The sequence below is a fragment of the Myxocyprinus asiaticus genome, chromosome 30 (genome assembly GCF_019703515.2).
Source record: "Myxocyprinus asiaticus isolate MX2 ecotype Aquarium Trade chromosome 30, UBuf_Myxa_2, whole genome shotgun sequence".
Taxonomy (NCBI): domain Eukaryota; kingdom Metazoa; phylum Chordata; class Actinopteri; order Cypriniformes; family Catostomidae; genus Myxocyprinus; species Myxocyprinus asiaticus.
This window is the reverse complement of record NC_059373.1, coordinates 28,422,577-28,444,740: the sequence shown is the minus strand read 5'-3', so window position 1 is coordinate 28,444,740 and position 22,164 is coordinate 28,422,577. Positions and strand designations below refer to the sequence as shown.

Genomic DNA, 22,164 nt, shown 5'->3' with positions numbered 1-22,164 from the left:
AGGGTTGCCCTCTTTCTCCATTATTGTTCTTTCTTGCCAACAGCAGCTGCGATAAGAAGGGAAGGTGATTTTCCAGGGGTGGTAGTGGGAGGTATGGCGCATAGGCTTTTGCATCACGCAGATGATAATTTATTATTCGTTTCCGACCCCATTAGATCTATGCCTTGCCTCCACAGAATTATTAATTCCTTTTCCAAATTCTCAGGATACAGATTCAGTTGGTCTAAATCCGAAGCTTTGGCTCTGACAGCGTACTGCCCAGTAACGGCTTTTCAGCCGGGCGCCTTCCAATGGCCCAAACAGGGCATTAAATATTTGGGCATTTTATTCCCAGCAAATTTGTCTGATTTAGTTAGAGTTAATTTTTATCCCTTAATAAAAAAGTTTGAGCGATGTGGGCAGGTGGGCTTCATTACATTTATCTATGATTGGGAAGGTTAATGTTCTTAAAATGAATTGTATTCCAAAATGTAACTACCTGCTACAATCTCTCCCTGTAGATGTCTTATTTCCAGCAATTTGATAGCATAGCGAAGACCTGCATTTGGAATGGTAAGCATCCTAGATTACATTTGAATACGTTACATAGGCCGACTGAAAAAGGTGGGCTAGGCCTACCCAAGATTTTGTTTTATTATTATGCATTCGGTCTCAGACATTTGGCTCATTTGTCGCTTCCACCTGAGAGAGCCCCTCCCTGGTTTTGTATTGAACAGGAAGTTTTCCCCCATTTCGCCATTGCAAAGCCTTTCTATCAAACTAACCGAAGAAGTTAAGTTACACCCCATTATCTCACATTTGCACTCGGTATGGACAAAGGTGTCCAGAGTGTTTAATTCAGACATTTATTTAAATGTTGCCTCAAGCATATGGCTGAACCCTAAATTATGTATTGGCAATTCCCCTTTCTGCTGTTCACAGTGGATTGTGAGGGGGGGTTACTAACTCGGTGACCTATATGAGAGTGGAGTATTGAGATCTTTTGAAAATTTGGTTCAACATTTTGGGATTCCCAGATCTCAAATCTATAGGTATTTACAGCTGCGCCACCTGCTCTGTATTGTTTTTGGGAGTAGCACACACCCCCCTAAAGTGGCAGATACTCTGGGAGAGGTGATTACTGCTTTTGGAAAAGGTCATTAGGCATCAGTGTATTACTCCCGGAGAATGGGAGACGGAGCTTTAACTTCTATCAAGAGATTATGGGAGAAATATTTAAACTTGGTATTGGAGGAAAGAGTGTGGCTAGGATAAAAAAAAAAAAAAAGTCAAGTCTGTATCTAGAGATGCAAGGGTTCGCCTTGTGCAATTCAAGATTTTACATAGATTCTATTAGACCCCTTCTAGATTGTATAGACTTGATCTTAAAGACACACCCACCTGCTGGCGATGCCAATCAGAAGATGGAGACACAATTTAATGTTGATTCCGTGTATTTATGTTTTGCTTTTCTGTGTTCGATGCAAGAATCAGTAAAAATGTTAATCAACTTTAATCGTAAAAGTAATTGTACTTTAGAGTTGAACTATTTTTTTTTTTTACTTCAGCGTCTTAAAAGTGCTGCACTCACAGCATGAGACGCTGGGAAAAAACCCCAGCAGGACACGATGCAAAGGCTGAAGACATCCACCTGACACAGGTACATAGACCAACAATTACAAAATAGAGCAGAAGGAATGCAAGAACACGTCCTGTGTGAAAGGCCCCTAAGTTTACCTTGGACAGACTGACAAACTTGATTACAAAATGGATTGCTGTGACTGCGATTGGCTTATGTTCAATAATATGGATATTAAACAAATAAACTGCCTTCTAAAACCACTTTTCTAAATATATATTCAATGCTTTATTTGTCTGTGACAATAATGTAATGTCTTTGAATTATCTTCATTTGGGGCCTTTCTCAGCACATTTTCAGCAAAAGTTATTTGATTAACAAATCAGTGCATCATGTAATTCATTCGATTGCATTTCAACTGACAGCCCTTATCTTTATTGCAAGCCACTAGAAACAGCGACTACATTCTTTCATATATCATACTATCACAACCGCAAGACAGTTTATGAAGGATAGAATAAATTCAGGCATGTATTTTGTTACTTGCTGCATCAGATAAGGCCTTGAAAACTACCTCAATCATCATGAAGTCTGAAAACACAAAAACACACTGTGTCCACTGTGTCCACTGTGTCCAGTTTGCTGTGAGAGCGCTGGAAGTTGTCCAGCCTTCGTAGAGTGTTGCGCTTTTCAGAAGGTAATCGCATGCTCTCTAACGTTGCAGCCTAATCACCAGCCACTCTCTGAGGGAAGTTGTTTTTATTGGCAGCCACCAAAGCTGCTCTACTGAGAAAGCATACTGTTTGACCAGAGCGGCCCCCCTCCCTGCTTTATTCACCCACCACTTTGACACAGCACATCCCAGCTCTGGATCAACAGGGGGAAAAAAGAGGAAGGAAAAACCTTGTTGTTAAAGAAAAAGCAATAACAAAGTCACGCCTATATCAAGCAATAACATGGCTGTCTAAAAGGTTATAGGAAACCTAGTAATTTGGTTCCAGTCCGGATTGGACTGGCTTTACCACAGTAATGCAAAGGCTTATTTTGATGGATTTAAGGGACTGAACTTTAAAAGCAATAGACTCATTTGCTGAATCCTCCAGTGTGGTTCCCTAACAACGGTCCCTGCCACTGTCACAGTCACACACATGTGTACAACAGATATATTTCAGGTCCCTGCAAATCCAAGTGATTAAAGTTTACAACCTAAAAGTAAATAAAATAAAATAAAATTTGTAATATTTTCAATGTTAAAATACTGTCTCCTATTCCAGTTTAATATTCAATTTAGACAACTATGGGGGCTTTCACACTGCCAGTTTAATCTGAAAAAGAGCACAGTTTGCATGAAATATTGATAATATGAAAGCAGTTATGTAAGCCGGGGCGCGGACCATGGTACCAAACCCGAGACTACCTGTGGGAGGTGGTCTGAGTTTGGTTGTAATGGAACTCTAGCATGGTTCACATGAGTGAGAAAGAAACCTGTACTCGGGTCCACACTTGTTTAGGAAGTAAAATAACTAGTGAATTGTGATTTTGGCGATTTAAGCATGATGACATCATAAATTGCACAAAAACACATATTCACGTGCACTATGAGTGGCAGGGGAATGTTGCCTTTTAGAAACTTGCCAAAGTGAACTGTGCATTGTAAGCAGGGCTGCAAATTAATTGCTCGCAACAGATATCTGCTGTATTACCACATGCGATGCGCAGAGGCACAAGTGTTCATCACTGTGGTGCGCATAATGGCTCAAAATTGATAAATACCACACAAATATAGTGACCCGCGTTGTATGAAAAGCACCTAAAAGTATGCCTTTAGTAGGTTGATCTCAAGAAGAGTGTAAACACTGTGGCACTATCAAAACATTGCTCTGTTTGAGCATCTTGACCAGCATGACATTGGCTAAACCAATTGCGTGAGTTTTGGATGGGACCATCTTTTTGTTCCACCAATAGAAGACAGTAACACTGTAACAAAAGCTTGTTTTTGTCATTCTGTTTAGTGCCATTAGTTGTGCAGAAATTACACCACCTTTACAAAACTTTTGCTTTGATAATGAATTAACAAAGCCTGAAATGCAGTCAGAGGAATCCATCTTAGAAGGAAAAAACATGATCATTTTGGCCTTAAAAGTGAAGAAAACAGAATTTCAATAGGTTTATTTAAATCAATTAATCAGTTACCCGACCCTAGCCCCACGGGACACGACTGTCTGGTTTGGGCCAGGTTCGGGTCAGTTTTTCCAAGTGTAACTTCGGGTTTTGGTCAGGTTTAATGAAATTAATGAAAAATTATTATTATTATTTATTATCATAAATATTTTGATAATATATCAATTTAATATAATTTAGGTTACATTTATTTCATATATAATATATATTTTTATTTTAACGTAACTTGTTTTGCCCACGTGCTCTTACTCAGACTCGTGCAAACACTTAGGGGCTGTTAGGGGTTGTTCACACAGAATGTGTTTTTGCGAGTGTCTGTGCTGATTTTCACTTATGTGTAAGCACGTGACTGATGGACATCTTTGATCACTGTGTCACATAATTTTTTTCAGTGTCTCATGCAGCACCACTACATTTTTTAGACACCATATCTAGTTTTTAAAAAAAAAGTATTTCAATTTTTTATTTTTTATTTATTTTTTATCTTGAGACACCTGAATTCTGTTTAATTTGTCTAGCTGTTTTTGGTGCAGCGGACACAAAGATTTGACGTTTTGAAGTAGAAGATCATGTTGCAAAGGGGACTTCATGTGACTTAATGCTCGTGCAGACCTCTAGATCCGCCTGACTGGGCACGACATTGGCACAACCAATAGCGTGAGTTAGTGATGCCAAAAGTATCGGTACTTCGGTACCAAGTTGGTACTAAAATAAAAAAAGATGTCCCAATACCAGTGTTTCTCCAGTACTGGTAATATTACTGCATAGCCTACATTTAAAATTACATTCGGGGCTACAGTCAAAACATTCGGGGCTGAAGCCCCGGAAAAATGACCTGACGACGCCGATGCCGACTACTGAAATTTTGGTATCGTGACAACACTAGCGTGAGTGATGGCAGAGTGTTTGAAACTTTTTTAAAAAGGCATTATTTTTGTGGCGGTAATGCTGCAGATTGTGACTTCCCCTTTTAAGTGACCAGCGTTGTTTCTTTACATTCCTGAACTTACATACACATACACCCAAACACAAACATAATTAATTTCCTGCTTGCAATTAGTTTGGTGGAGGCTATTTGTCAGTGTGCAGTGCTACAAGTCAAGTGTTCTTATTACAATTCCGTTTCATGCTATAGAACAAAAATAAAATGTTGTGCGCCCTACATTACATTAGCTCCGGTATAGATTCATGTTGTATAGGCTATTAGTGGATACAGAAACCAAAAATGCTTTCAAATTCAATCTCCACATTCAGAGACACAGCAGTTTATAATCTTTTACTAAAAGTCTCTCTCAGCAAAGCAGCTGAATAAAAAAGGGGTCAAGAATCACGTTGGGTCAACTTTTATACAAGTCATAGAATGCTTGTGGTGTAATTCTAAACAAATATGATGAACTAAGCTATTTGGTATCCAATGATGAACTTTAAAACAGCTGATGGGAGAGGGAAAATGTGTGCACCCCAGACCTGCGGGTCACCAAACAAACCCACATACAGCTACCTCTCCACTGTATGATTAAACACAAACCAAGTGGCTACTTGTGAGTACCAGCCCTGTGATACTGAAGTGTTGCTGCATCCAGGTCACTGTTGTATACAATCACAAGATCAAAAGTATGTGACCTGGTGTCTCTAATCACAATCAGAGCAGGATATGTTCCTGGCTCTTTCTTGAACAGATTTGTCCCTAAACACTCCATTCTTTCTGCTTAAAGTGAATTCCTTTCCCATCAAGGTAGACCCAGTGACTCTTTCAGAGCAATGAATCACAATTTCAGAGTAATCATGGCCATATTCACTGGAGAGGTTACTCCCGACTTTAAATGCAGGGAAGATCCTTTCTTTTGTCAAGGGGCTCTCTGTGTTCATCAATTAAAGTACTTGCTGCGCACACATTTTCACACAATACACTCACGGTCCATGGGATCTAATGGTCTTCTCCGGTGCTATATAAAAATCGTTCAGAGCGAAGCTCTATATATTGATTTTTGACATGTTGAGAAGGCTTTACACAATAACAGTGAAGCTAATCCTTATGTGCCTTTGACACGGGCAGGGCGGAACAGTGCGACAGTTTTGCTCGTATTTTTACAACGATCTGTCATTAACTCCTGATCAAAAAGCAATTACAAGTAACTACAACTAAATTCTTACTAATTACTAATTCCAATTTTATATATCAGCTATGTTCTACTTGCTATTAAAAACAATAATTTTTTTCATATCAATAATTAAATTGCAAATGTCCATTCCTGATATTAACAACTGAATTACAACTACAAAAACTGCTTAATCTTGATATTGATAATTTGGTTTTCACAAGTAGCAATGATAATTTTAAGTCTATAATGTTATTATAACTGGTAAGAAAGCCTTTTAATATATCTTTATTTACTCCTCTGTCTAACATCCATTTACAGATATCTGAAATACCACATCTAACACACTGAAATACATTTACAGATATCAAAAATTAGCATTTTTACTAGTTGTAATTCAACTGTTGATATCAAGAATGGATTTTTGTGGGGCCTGGGTAGCTCAGTGGTAAAATACGCTGGCTACCACCCCTGGAGTTCGCTAGTTCGCTAGTTCAAATCCCAGGGCGTGCTGAGTGACTCCAGCCAGGTCTCCTAAGCAACCAAATTGGCCCGGTTGCTAGGGAGGGTAGAGTCACATGGGGTAACCTCCTCGTGGTCGCTATAATGTGGTTTGTTCTCGGTGGGGCGCATGGTGAATTGAGCGTGGATGGTGTGAAGCCTCCACACGCGCTATGTCTCCGTGGCAATGCGCTCAACAAGCCACGTGATAAGATGCGCGGGTTGACTGTCTCAGACGCGGAGGCAGCTGGGATTCGTCCTCCGCCACCCGGACTGAAGCGAATCACTATGCGACCACGAGGACTTAGAGCGCATTGGGAATTGGGCATTCCAAATTGGGAGAAAAAGGGAAAAAAAAAATCCCCCCCCCCCAAAAAAAGAATGGATTTTTGTACTAGTAACAATGTAATCATTGATATGAAGAATTATCTACAGTATTTAGTAAGAAGTACAGCTGATATGTGACATTGGAATTTCAAATAGTAGGAAATTAATTACGGATTACTGTGAGTTTTGAATAGGAGTGAATGACAGATCATTGTTAAAATTCTACTAGTGAAAATGCAGTTACAGATATCCTTAATTCAGTTTTTTACTAGTTGAAATTCCATTTTTGACATCAAGAATGGGTATTTCTGCAAGTAATGACATCATTTTTTATATCAAGAATCAACATTTTTACTAGTGGAAATGTATTTACTGATATCAAGAATTTGCATTTTCACCATTCCATTGCTGATTAACAAGAATTGGCATTTTAACTAGTAAAAATATCTATAATTCACATCCTGCATGTGATTTAATGTCGAAAGGGCTTGCAATATTTTAGCCTGTGCAAAAGAGAGTGGCAATATCTATACTCCTGTTTTGTAATACATTTTAATTTTAAGCCACTAGCACCCGTTCTAAAATCTATAAAATGAAGTGTACAGCCCTGGGCATAGGAGACTGTTCATCTATCCTGTAGTTGTACTTTTCAAAAGAGAAAAGCAAAAGAAAAACCACAGTATCCAGATCTCAGTCTATGTTTGTCTTAACTGACCACCTCTGCCAACAGAAAGCCACTGTAATTATTTTGGGATACTTAAACATTGTGCTGTTCATTGTCCAAAACTGTGTATAATAGACCTCAAAGCTTAATGTATACCTGCTTTGAGATTTGTGCTTTCCAAAAGAAACACACAAAGGAAAATATATTAGCAAACATGGACACAACTTGACAAATGCACACTGTGAGACAGAATCAACTCAAATACACAAATCTAAAAATCCATTCGATTTCAGCCAGAATCCGGTCATGATAAGTTGCTCAACCTTACTGTCTGTTCAGAAAACTGTTTGTATTGGGCCACAACATAAGCACGATGCAGAAAGTCCGGATGTAGAGATAGCCAGACAAATTACACCATTTGTTGCACATGAAGGATTAATCGCTTTTTTCTATAAGCGTTAAAAATAATGAGCTTCATAGAGCACCACTGAGGTGATCAATATAACACCCAGAGATATCGATAGTCGACCTATAGCAAATCAAATACACACAGCCAATTAACGCTGGCAGAAATCATAAACATCTTCCTCAGCCATTAAATAAATTCAGTGATTAATGAGACATTTTGTTTTCCCTGAATGGACGAACAGAATGTAAACTGAGCATGGAGATCAACAATTCATCAACAAATAAATACTAAGTCGATCACAGGCCTGAGTGCAGTAATAGAGCTATCAGACAGCAGCTGTTTCATATAGGCCAAGTGCTTCACACAGAGCACTAAGTGCATTGATTTCTGAGATCTAAGAAAAGTAAAACACAACTCAAGTTAGATTAGGTTGCAGGCTAACATAGATTAACATGTGTTAAAAACATGTTACTGAATGTACATTACAAAGTCAATGAAAATAGCTGCTTTCAATGTTTTTGTATGTGAGGATCTTACTGCACCATTGAGATGTGTCAGAGAGATCTTCAAAGTGCAAATGCAGTAAGGCACAAAGACCACAAGACTCAAAAGACCGCAAACAAGCCTGTGTCGATATGCTGGTGGTCTATGCCTTACTCAGAGTGCTATTGAAGTACCATGTACACTTCACATACTGATTACATAAAATCTAAAATTACAGACATGTACTGTGGCCATATCATGGTAGAGTGATGGTATCAGGTTGTAAACAATGCTACTTTGATATGGATTGTGGTACTGAATGGTTACCACATTCATATACCATGGTACTTTAGAGAATACCATGGTGCTACCATGGTACATGTCCAATAAAACATTGTAATACCATCATGGCATATGTGCAAAAAAAAAAAAACAACAACAGAAAAAAACAATGTGGTATCATGAGCTTTTTTTGTTAGTGTTGCTGATAATAAAATGGATTCAGCACAAAACGAAATAAATGTTTACCAAATGTATAATTATAAGAGGTAGAAATGTATGCATGTTGAGTGGAAATACTTCCTCTGAAAGTCAAAGATTAGCCAAAGTTTTATCGGTCCATGGAATCAATAATCTGGGTGTGTGCTGAGCTTTCTTAGAAGAATCTTAAGTTTACATATTATATAAAATAATAAAGTATAGGGTAATTGTCATTGTACTGAAAAACAATCATTGTAACATTTCAGACCAAAGATGTATGTAAACAGAACTTGTGGAGCCTTCACGCTATTCTCCACGGCATTCATGCACAACTCACCACGCACCCCATCGAGAGCGAGAACCACATTATAGCGACCCGAGGAGGTTACCCCATGGGACTCTATCCTCCCTAGCAACCGGGCCAATTTGGTTGCTTAGGAGACCTGGCTGGAGTCACTCAGCGAATTCGAACTCGCGACTCCAGGGGTGGTAGTCAGCATCTATACTCGCTGAGCTTCCCAGGCCCCGTGCGATAGTTGCTTTTTAAAAATCTAATATGCCGATAGTTTTATTATTATTTCTCTGTGTTCCTCTGTGGCCAGCACTGGAAGAGTCTACAGCTAGAACAGCTTGGTTCTACAGTATAACACCGGTTCTATAGCGCGCACGCACGCACACACACACACACACATATATATTTGAAGTCAGAAGTTTAACCACTCCACAGATTTCATATTAGCAAACTATAGTTTTGGCAAGTCGTTTAGGACATCTACTCTGTGCATGACATTAGTAATGTTTCCAACAATTGTTTACAGACAGACTGTTTCACTTTTAATTGACTATATCACAATTCCAGTGGGCCAGAAGTAGTGCCCATATTAGCCTTTCACAGATATATCGGTATCAGAGTATATGTTTTTGCAGATATTAAAACATTTTTTTTCAGAACATATAATGCAGAAAACAATGCTTGGGTTGATTTAGAATTGGTGTCATAACATAGTTTGTCCAGCAGTGCGTGCTCCGACTCCATTGTTTACAGAGCTGAGCTGATGGTGGTTCTGCAGACAGTGTGGTGTTAAGTGGCAAGTTGCTAACTAGTTTGTGAAATACATACTGGAAAGTTAATAAACAATGACCCCATTATTTTCCCTTTTCAATATAACTAATATAACGTTAACCCTGTCCCTGACAACCATGTCACTCATGTTTATCACATCCGTTTGTTATGTTAGCCAGTTGTAGTTTGTCAGTGCAGTCAGTAACGTAGCAGATTGAAAGGTAAACATCAGAGCATCTTTTTGCAGCTCAGAAGACAATGGTGCGGTGGTGGATTGTGTCTGTTGAGTGTTGATTTCATGCTATGTTGTTACCGAGTTGGTGAGACACAATGCTGGAAAGTAAATAAATAACGTCCATCTTTTGCTCTCTGTGACAACGAGCTTATAGCTAACTAGCTAACCATGTAGCTACTTTCATTGCTTGTCAGCTGAGTGGAAGCTAATGTGTAAACATGTATTCACCAAACTGTTTTGTTCAGGATTCACAGTTTGGTACCCCCTTCAACTGAACAATTCCAGTCGTTGCATTTACAAAATTTAATATTTAAAAGTCTGGTTTTCCACCGGAATACGGTGTAACACCGCTGCCACAGTTTATCTCTTGACTCGGCAGCAGCAAACCATGCATTATTGTTTGTGACTGTTTTGTTATTCATTAACAGCGAAATATTGCTGATGATGTTTTGATAAGCAAGAAAACTGTATTTTAGTACAATTTAGAGGTACTTGTACTTTACTTGAGTATTACCATGGCATTTTTCTATTACTTCATACTTCCACTCCACTACATTTCAGAGGGAAATATTGTACTTTTTCCAATGATGACAATTTATAATAATAAATGTCAAATATTCTTTGATAAAAATATATGTTTAATAAAGCAGCCTTCTGAGTATCTTTTTATAGTCATATCGGTGCAAAATCCACATAGAAAAGGTCTGTTTCATTCCAGCTCAAAAACTGACTATATCGGCCACCATATCGGTAATCGGTGAATTTCCCCTCAATAAAATTGGTATGGGTGTCAAAAATCCTATATCGGTCGGGCTCTAGTCAGTTTACATACACTAAGTTAACTGTGCCTTTAAGCAGCCTGAAAAATTCCAGAAAATGTCAAGCCTAATTTAGCTTCTGATAGGCTATTTGGAGTCAACTGGAGGTGTACATGTGGATGTATTTTAAGGCTTACCTTCAAACTCAGAGCCTCTTTGTTTGACATCATAGGAAAATCAAAAGAAATCAGCCAAGACCTCAGAAAGAAAATTGTGGACCTCCACAAATCTGGTTCATTCTTGGGAGAGATTTACAAATGCCTGAAGGTATCACGTTCATCTGTACAAACAATAGTACGCAAGTATAAACACCATGGGACCACGCAGCCATCATACCGCTCAGGAAGGAGACGCATTCTGTCTCTTAGAGATGAACGTAGTTTGGTGAGAAAAGTGCAAATCAATCCTAAAACAACAGCAAAGGACCTTGTGAAGATGCTGGAGGATACAGGTAGACAAGTATCTATATCCACAGTAAAACGTGTCCTATATCAAAATAACCTGAAAGGCTGCTCAGCAAGGAAGAAGCCACTGCTCTAAAACTGCCATAAAAAAGCCAGACTACAGTTTGCAAGTGCACATGGGGACAAAGAGCTTACTTTTTGGAAAATTGAACTGTTTGGCCATAATGACCATCGTTATGTTTGGAGGAAAAAGGGTGAGGCTTGCAAGCAGAAGAATACCATCCCAACCGTGAAGCATGGGGGTGGCAGCATCATGTTGTGGGGGTGCTTTGCTGCAGGAGGGACTGGTGCACTTCACAAAATAGATGGCATCATGACGAAGGAAAATTATGTGGATATATTGAAGCAACATCTCAAGACATCAGCCAGCAAGTTAAAGCTCCATCACAAATGGGTCTTCCAAATGGACAATGACCCCAAGCATACCTCCAAAGTTGTGGAAAAGTGGCCATCACAAAGCCCTGACCTCAATCTTGTAGAACATTTGTGGGCAAAGCTGAAAAAGCATGTGCAAGCAAGGAGGACTACAATCCTGACTCAGTTACACCAGTTCAGTCTGGAGGAATGGGCCAAAATTCCAGCAACTTATAGTGAGAAGCTTGTGGAAGGCTACCCAAAACGTTTGACCCAATTTAAACAATTTAAAGGCAATGCTACCAAATACTAACAACGTGTATGTAAACTTCTGGCCCACTGGGAATGTGATGAAAGAAATAAAAGCTGAAATAATTAATACTCTCTACTATTATTCTAACATTTCACATTCTTAAAATAGTGATCCAAACTGACCTAAGACAGGGAATGTTTTGTACGATTAAATGTCAGTAATTGTGAAAAATGTTTAGAGTTTAAATGTATTTGGCTAAGGTAATTAACTGTAATATATAATCAAGACGTTTCACATGATGGTTGAACTGCTCCATGGTACTTTTAAATAGCAAATTATCATGTACATTTCAAATGGGTTGCATGTGCAACGATATGGATGGAAGCCCGAATTAATCACGTATGTGAGAAGCTCTGCGTTTGTCACGAGAGCATTTTAGGAAATGCCCGGTTGATGCGCTCGCACAGATAGCAGAGCACAATTTGACTTCACAGACCCTGCGCACATCCTTGTCCCACATGAAAAGCGTATTTAGCGCTCATAAAGTAAAATTAATGTAATATGGTTGCTTCATCGCCTGACGGAAATGCGTACAGACGTGGCTGACATGTATTAAGATAAAGGTGCATCTTAAAAAAATGCCTATATCGATATTTACGTGTTGTATCGATAACACTGGATCGTTAGTTATTGGATCGATGAATCGTTACACCCCTAAAATATATATATATATATATATATATATATATATATATATATATATATATATATATATATATACACAGGTGCATCTCAATAAATTAGAATGTCGTGGAAAAGTTCATTTATTTCAGTAATTCAACTCAAATTGTGAAACTCGTGTATTAAATAAATTCAATGCACACAGACTGAAGTAGTTTAAGTCTTTGGTTCTTTTAATTGTGATGATTTTGGCTCACATTTAACAAAAACCCACCAATTCACTATCTCAAAAAATTAGAATACATCATAAGACCAATAAAAAAAACATTTTTAGTGAATTGTTGGCCTTCTGGAAAGTATGTTCATTTACTGTATATGTACTCAATACTTGGTAGGGGCTCCTTTTGCTTTAATTACTGCCTCAATTCGGCGTGGCATGGAGGTGATCAGTTTGTGGCACTGCTGAGGTGGTATGGAAGCCCAGGTTTCTTTGACAGTGGCCTTCAGCTCATCTGCACTTTTTGGTCTCTTGTTTCTCATTTTCCTCTTGACAATACCCCATAGATTCTCTATGGGGTTCAGGTCTGGTGAGTTTGCTGGCCAGTCAAGCACACCAACACCATTGGTGTCATTTAACCAACTTTTGGTGCTTTTGGCAGTGTGGGCAGGTGCCAAATCCTGCTGGAAAGTGAAATCAGCATCTTTAAAAAGCTGGTCAGCAGAAGGAAGCATGAAGTGCACCAAAATTTCTTGGTAAACGGGTGCAGTGACTTTGGTTTTCAAAAAACACAATGGACCAACACCAGCAGATGACATTGCTCCCCAAATCATCACAGACTGTGGAAACTTAACACTGGACTTCAAGCAACTTGGGCTATGAGCTTCACCACCCTTCCTCCAGACTCTAGGACCTTGGTTTCCAAATGAAATACAAAACTTGCTCTCATCTGAAAAGAGGACTTAGGACCACTGGGCAACAGTCCAGTTCTTCTTCTCCTTAGCCAAGGTAAGACGCCTCTGACATTGTCTGTGGTTCAGGAGTGGCTAAACAAGAGGAATACGACAACTGTAGCCAAATTCATTGACACGTCTGTGTGTGGTGGCTCTTGATGCCTTGACCCCAGCCTCAGTCCATTCCTTGTGAAGTTCACCCAAATTCTTGAATCGATTTTGCTTGACAGTCCTCATAAGGCTGCGGTTCTCTCAGTTGGTTGTACATCTTTTTCTTCCACACTTTTTCCTTCCACTCAACTTTCTGTTAACAGCACTCTGTGAACAGCCAGCTTCTTTGGCAATGAATGTTTGTGGCTTACCCTCCTTGTGAAGGGTGTCAATGATTGTCTTCTGGACAACTGTCAGATCAGCAGTCTTCCCCATGATTGTGTAGCCTAGTGAACCAAACTGAGAGACCATTTTGAAGGCTCGGGAAACCTTTGCAGGTGTTTTGAGTTGATTAGCTGATTGGCATGTCACCATATTCTAATTTTTGGAGATAGTGAATTGGTGGGTTTTTGTTAAATATGAGCCAAAATCATCACAATTAAAAGAACAAAAGACTTAAACTACTTCAGTCTGTGTGCATTGAATTTATTTAATACACGAGTTTCACAATTTGAGTTGAATTACTGAAATAAATGAACTTTTCCACAACATTCTAATTTATTGAGATGCACCTGTATATAATATATATATATATATATATATATATATATATATATATATATATATATATATATACACACACACACACACACACACACACACAGAATCCTTAATCTGGAGAACATGGTTAAAAAAAAACTTAATTTGGTAAATACTTAAATATAAAGCATTCTAATAGAGCCAAGTCTCCATCATAAATAAGAGTCCCAAAATAAGTAAGTGTATTCCAGGTTTGATTATACCACCAAATCTTAATTTTCTAGCTGTTGTTATTGTGATTTTTGGATGCACACTAAACTGCATTGGGATTTTGTTCATTTTGGACGTTTGTTGCTATATCTGTGCCCGTCACTGTAAGGAAAGACTAATCATTTTATTTTTCACATTCGATAAAAAAAATAATAATAAAAATAAATGAGAAAAAAAAAAAAAAAAAAACTATCAGCTAATTAATCGGTTATCGGCATCAGCAAAATCCACTATTGAGCAACCTTTAATTTAACCAGGCAATGTGGATTCAAGAAGAAACAACATTATTTCAGTTCTCATCCCCACCTATGTGGGGCACCCATCCTGTAGCCTTACCTGGCTTGTGGTACATCGATGCTGGACGAGACCACCTTGCGTTTCTGTTCCAACAGAGAAACGGAGCGGGTGTGGTCCTTCTCCAGCTCCAGTGCCCGGCCCATTCGCTTGTGCTCCAGCACCCGTGGCTCCTCCATGTTCTCCGGGCTCAGGGAAGGGGCATCTCCTCTCTGCACACCTCCATTCTGGCCTTGTGTGGGCCCGTCCCGCTGGCTACCGTTACAGGTGCTCTGCAGAGTAAAGTACATTTGAGTTTCTTCAGTCTTAAAGGGGTAGTTCATCTAAAAATAAAAATTATGTCATACTTTACTCCTCATACCCCTATACTGTTCCAAACAGCCTCAATCACCATTCAATTTTATTGCATGGAAAAAGATGCAATGAAAGTGAGTGAGACTAACATAAAGACTAACATCTCCTTTTGTGTTCCATGGAAGAAAGTAATACAGGTTTGGATTGTAACAATTTGAAGGTGAGTTAATGATGACAGAATATTCATTTTTGAGTGAACCATCTCTTTAATCACATAAAGTGTCTCTCCTCTCCATGTGGTTCCCGTGAATAAAGCTCTATTTACATCCGGGGGCCGTTAATGGCACAAACCCATACTGTGAGGCTTATTTGCTTGCAATCACTGAGCATTACACTGTATTTAAGCTGTTAGCAATTAATGCATTGGTCGACATATATACAGCAAAACAATGAAGAAACCCTATTCGCTTATCATCTTGTTTAGAAGATCTCTGCACTGCTGACAAAAAAAAAACAACAAAAAAAAAAACCTTGCACTGCCATTTCCCCCCACTACACAAAAAGCCACCATCCATGACCACACTATTACAAAGACGATGAGCAGCTTTTCCTCCTGCACATCTCATCTGCACGACAGGCAGCTGTACACTTTTCTATTACACTGTCACTAAACCTCACACGTGACACAGAGGGCAAACAGAGGCCAAGACCACGCACATCACCGCATGCACCAGAAGAGTGCATGATCTATCGACGAGCAACATGCAATCCTAATCATTATCTTACCACAACATGATTAGTTTGACTGAAGAGAGGAAAAAATGCATATCACACTACGTTTGAATTTACTTATTATAATGGGGTTAAAATAGATGCATTATTTGCCAAAACGCCTATATACGGTATGTTAACTCTATTGCTAAGGGCTTAAAGGGAATTTCAAAAAGGAAAATTTTAAACCAAATTCACAATATACATACTGTGTGTGTGTGTGTGTGTGTGTGTGTGTGTGTGTGTGTGTATATATATATATATATATATATATATATATATATATATATATATATATATATATATCAAAATATTGTGTAGGTCCCTCTCGTGCCACCAAAGTAGCGCCAACCCGCATCTCAGAATAGCATTCTAACATGATATTCTTCTCACTACAATTGTACAGAGCGGTTATCTGAGTATGATAAAGTCGAGTTCGTGGGCAATGAAACAGGTTCAAGGTCAGTTCTTTTAATGAAAGAGACACGCTTGACGGTAACCGTCATCTAACATAAACACTCATAGATTCAGTGGAACACTCTCTCTAAATCACTGTACAGTCTCTCTCTCGTGCCTTCTGGTCACACTCTCTCTCGTTCTGACGCTCTGGCATGCCTTATCAGGTCTCCCGCCACCATCACTTTTATGAGAGACAAGTGTTAGAGTAATTACAGCCCAGGTGACAAGCCTAAACCGCTTTCCCTCTCCCGCAGACAGACACATGACCACGCCCCCTCATGCCACACAGATTTACCATAGACTTTGTCAGTTCAAACCAGTCTTTTCATTCTCTGTTGACCTCTCTCATCAACAAGGCATTTCCATCCACAGAACTGCTGCTTACTGGATGTTTTTTGTTTTTGGCACCATTCGGAGTAAATTCTAGAGACTGTTGTGTGTGAAAATCCCAGGAGATCAGCAGTTACAGAAATACTCAAACCAGCCCATCTGGCACCAACAATCATCCATGCGATTATCTAATCAGCCAATCGTGTGGCAGCAGTGCAGTGTATAAAATCAAGCAGATATGGGTCAGGAGCTTCAGTTAATGTTCACATCAACCATCAGAATGGGGAAAAAATGTGATCTCAATGATTTGGACCATGGCATGACTGTTGGTGCCAGATGGGCTGGTTTGAGTATTTCTGTAACTGCTGATCTCCTGGGATTTTCACTGTTCTTAATAATATAATAAAGTGTATTTCTTCAAGCGCTTGTCTGTGTGTCTATGGGCAAATTATTTGTAATATTCATTTGATAATAATAATAGCCTAATAATAATAATAATAATTAGGAGGAAAACGAGCCAAATATCATCTTGACATCGTCAAAGGCATCAGCTATTGCCGATCACTCTGACCATCGTCGATCCCCGAGATCATCGTCTGTCGACACAATCCTAATGTGCATTTCTCTCTATAAATTAACAAAATGTTCAGACAGTCTCCTTGTTGGTTTTTCCGGCACATTCAGAATCATTACCGTTTTTGCCGGTGTCGCTGCAGCTCACTTTGTGCGTGCGCTTGTAAAATTAATTGATTATGGTTTCGTTTTTTTCTGTAATGTAGAACAGTGTTAGAAATCTTACTTATAACACTCTTTTTCAGCCCTGGAACTCAAACCATTTTCTGATGCCCCCCAAAATATATATATAAGTAATTAAGTTAATATCATACTAATACTAATTGCTTAAACTAACGACTACTAGTGGACTAGGAAATCTTTGGTCGGGGGCAGCCCTACTCACAGTATATAGAGTATACACTGTATACACAGAGGTTGCACTAGAAAAAATATTTATCCATCACTTTGACAGACTGAGTTGTAAAATTTCTATCAGGGTCTATTTTTATCCGTCATACTTGTTTTAATTTTTATTAGTACTACATTCAGGGGCGTAGCAGCCATTATAATGGCATACTGTATCCATGACAGTGGATAGGCTTAATTATATTTTTGATTCCCCTAGCGCAAATCTGGTGAAACGAAGGAATTCTTGGAAGAAAGTAGCTACCTGTCAATCAACCACTGCGCTAAAACAAGATTTTTAAACTTTACCGGTACGTGCGGCTTTTAAATGAAATAACCTTCCGATCGGAAAATGCACAGGTTCACGGAACTTCATCAATGTACCTGATGGCCTATAACAATAAAGTCACAGTTGAGAAGCACACACATTTCTGAAGCATGTACTCCTCTAAAACAACTAACAACTCTGCTCTAAACGTAGGCTAATGTTTGCACTTATGTGCCGCTTTTTCGCACTTTCATTTTGTTACTATACTTTTTTGTGCTTTATTAATAATGTAACACACTGATCATGCAATAACACACTAACATAATGACTGATATGCAGTCAATTATTCAGACCTCTCCTCGAAATCCAAACACTATTACTACCAGGTGTTAATGGTGATGACACCTGTTAATACGCATCTTAATACCAGGCAATAAACAGGGCACAAACACACAGCAGGAGTGCGTGTGAGAGGGACAGTGAAGTCAAAATTGATGCACTAGGTGAAAATGTTTCCTTATAAAAAAATTTTTTTATAAAAAATTATAAAAATAAATCTGTCAAAATTACGGACACCATTTGAAATTTTCCGTAAACCTTTCAGCAAATTGGTAAATGACAGAAAATGTTCAGTTAACGCAACCCCAGTATGTACACAATTATAAATTACAGTCAATTATACGTAATCTTTTGGAAGGTTCATATCTCTGAAAATGTAAACTATGTTGGTCTGTAGCGCTATCAAGACATTGCTCTGCTTGTTTGAGTATCCCAACCGGCTCGAGACAGCAACATAGACTCAAACAATGGTGTGAGTTTGGCACAGGGCAATCTTTTTTAATGGAAGATGAGGGGAGTGTTCTAGAAACCTGTTTGAAAACAATATGTTTTGCAGTTCAGTTTGATTATAATAATGGTGCATAAATGACACGCTTCACCTTTAAACCTCCCATAGAGAAAGAATAATGATACTTCATGCTGGACATAAATGCCAGGCATTGGCATATCATGAGATGAGACAGATTTGTTACAGCGGTATCATGTTGTGCAAGATTTCAGGCGACAAATCAAACATGCACAGTTGACAAGCTCAAATTTACATTTCACACACTATTAAGTCTCTCTCTCTCTCTCTCTCATGATACAAACACATTCCCTTGCTCTGGCAGTTGTTTTTAACGGCTACAGCTTTCGTGCCTCATGTGGAAGCACAGTATCTAAACGGATCAAATATGGGTCACTTTTTAAGTGTCAATCAAACTATTCAAATGAGATCTTGTTTTTTTTTCTAAAAAAGTTTGATGGTTATAATTAATTTAAACAGATCTCAACTGATCTAATAACCGATTTAATTAGATTTGAGAGCAGGCTGCACAGAGATGAGCACTCCAATTTAATTATCTACAAATTATTTATTTATATTTGAATATTCACAAAGGAAAACAAACACATACGCTACTGCATGTTCATGTGCGAGAAGCTGTGTTCAAGATTTGAGATATCTCATCTCAAGAGGAGCTATAATGTTCTTGGTAAACACACAATAAACACATCTACTTCCTGACTGCTTCTGTAACGGGCTTCATCTATCATGGCTAAACCCTAAACCATTTTACATGAATTAAGTTTAAAGCATTGCCCCCTCGGTGCATAAAGAGTCAGGTCTGTTAGACAGCTTGAGTGTGTTAATTAAATTTAGATTTGAAGCAGTGGACACAACATGGGGATGAAAACAAATCCAGTCTGCCTTTGTCTGGAAAAGCCACACTGTAATGGTACTTAATGTGAAGCCCCTCCCTACAAAACAAGTCAACAAGTGGCATTCCCCCAAGCTGAATGGCACTTGTTTGGGATTCCAGGCATCTTGCCAAAGCCCCAGATTCTACGAGCATGACCCTCTCTAAAGCTCCGTTTTGTTGTTATGGAGCAGCAGCTGCTCGGGACCATTTGCCTCCACCCTTGTTTCACATCCTATATCATATTGTTTCCCTGTTTGCACTGTTTACATCTCAACTTTTTTCTCATCTTATGCAACCAGAGAAGATATCAGCATGCTCTGATCACCTCAACATCACTCAATTCACATTTAGAGAGTGGAACATTATTATTTTTGCATGCAAATTAAATAGATGAATGCAAATGTACATTGCAAAGGTGTCAAAATATCTTGTGCTCAAAACAAATCAAATAAACAAGCAAGCAAATAGAAGCCATACATTTTAAATCAGCATCCAAATAAAAGAATATTGCATGACATACTTGCACATTTCATTTATTACATTTTAGTTCTATATTCTAATTTACTTTATTTATTTTCCATGCAAAATCTAAAGAGAAGTTATTAACCAAATGCTCACAGATCTGGTTGTACGACAAAATTTGTCTCTCTTTTATTTTGGCCCTCTTTGTTATGATGTGGCACCTTGGGCTGTATCACTTCACACTGACTGCAATTATGTCATTATATATATATATATATATATAAACTTTGTATACATTGAACTTGATCCCAAGCAGATGAAGAAGAGGGCTAATTAAAAAAAGGGGACATATTTTTGCAAATCTACGTTGACTGTAATAACAATTTACGTCGGAAATGTTGTGTAATACAATATTAATAGAGCCCGGTGCAGTGGAGAGATGGAGACTGTTGTACTCGCGCGCGCACATACACACAGATGCATTTGCTGGCGCGTGAATGCAGCAGCGCTTGTTTGATTGCCACAGATATTCAGCCACTAAAGTCAGATAAACAACTGCACAGGCATCATTACTGCAATATCCACTCTCACTCATGCAGGTGATAACTGCTTGGACAGTCCGTGCCATCAAACATACAGTCTCTCCATGCACTGTAAACAATAACTGTGCGCGCGACAGTGATGCATGGACTGCCTCAATCTGCAAAACAACAAGCCCAGCTGACCACACACCTTCAAACTCGACTTCAGCGGTCCTTTCGCAGTCATCTGTGCGATCTCTTCCTCGGAGTATTCTTTCAAGCTTCCGTCTTGCATAAGCACAGTGTACACGTTGCGCCGATGGCCGGTTGCAGCATCTGTGTTGTCCTGTTTGACAGCCTGGATGACTCCCGTGAGCGGTGCCGCGTCTCCCGGTAGACCCGGCGCATACACGCGGCTCCCAATGACGGAGCGCTTCACGAGCCGCCGCGTATGCATAGTTTTTGTAGCAACGATATCCCCAAATGCCCAAAGTCTAATCAGTTCGCCCGCTGCACAATAATGTCGTTTTAAAAATAACAAATGTCACGTTGACAAACCCCGAACGAACCGAGCGCGAGCTCTGTAAACATCATAATCAACAATATGGGCCGAACATGAGAATAATACGCCAACATTTTCACAGCTCTGGAGCGCATCCACATATTTCACCATTTGTTCCGCGTTCATGCAAAGCCGCGCGGCCGTGAACGTGCATCGTTAAGACATGCGACCAGTGCACCGTTACAACGTGTGCGATTCTACGCTAGACAACCTCTCAGTCCGACCGACCGGCAACCGATATCTTTCTTCTGTCGACCTGTTTGTTTTCCTTGCCGTTCTCTTAAAACTAGCGGGTTGTAATAAAACACGGAGCGGAGTCCAAGTGTTGGTTCGACAAACACGGCGTATCTTTCACAACACAGATCGCAGGCAGTTATGCGCTAAAACAACGTCGACGAAATAATACCATATATGATAGGTGCTTCAATATTAACTAGCGTCTCTCGTGTCATGAGTGCTGTTTTGGTATGTATTCTGTGCCCCAGTTTACCGTGAATCCGCTCTCCATCCGGGTTTTCCAGATTCATTGGCTGTACCGGCGGAATGTCGCCTGTAAACATGTGCGCTCGCGCGGCCAGCGTGCGCTCTCATTGGCTGACGGCACACACGCCTCCGCTCGCTCGCGTTCTCCTGCACTTTCCCTCCAAGCACAAGCAATGGGAGTGATTTAAAACAGTGACTAGAGGATAGTGAGAGGGAGTCGGTGGATTGTTTAGTTATGTTGGTCAATGTTCATCATATTAATGGTAATATACTGTGCAGAAGAGTACGTGACCCGTTTGTGGGTTCTATCTATCTATCATTTCAATGTTAATAATTTGTTTGTAATGGCGAGGAAGGAAACGCTACACTTTTGCTCAGTATATAGGCGCAAGATAATTACATTTTCATTACTGAGGGGACCAAATGTAAAAAAAAGAAGAATCAGGCATTGAAAAACATATCTTTTAAAGGGATAGTTCACCCAAAATACAAATTCTCTCATCATTTACTCACCCTCATGTCATCCCTCATATGACTTTC

At 39.2% G+C, this 22,164-nt stretch overlaps 1 protein-coding gene across 4 annotated transcripts in view; it reads right to left on the bottom strand.

The window, feature by feature from the left end:
• LOC127421125 (zinc finger protein 704-like) overlaps positions 1–22,164 on the bottom strand; it is an 83,729-nt gene extending 61,565 nt beyond the window's left edge. For 2 of the 4 annotated variants that reach the window (XM_051663904.1, XM_051663906.1), the window contains exons 1-2: positions 20,791–21,541; positions 14,818–15,047 (exon numbers count right to left, since the gene is read on the bottom strand). In XM_051663904.1, the coding sequence (XP_051519864.1) occupies positions 14,818–15,047; positions 20,791–21,036 (476 nt within the window). In that variant the 5' untranslated portion in view covers positions 21,037–21,541. Of the gene's footprint in view, positions 1–14,817; positions 15,048–20,790; positions 21,542–21,631; positions 21,724–22,137 lie in introns of those variants that run through there. The other 2 variants (XM_051663908.1, XM_051663907.1) reach the window with 2 other exon arrangements.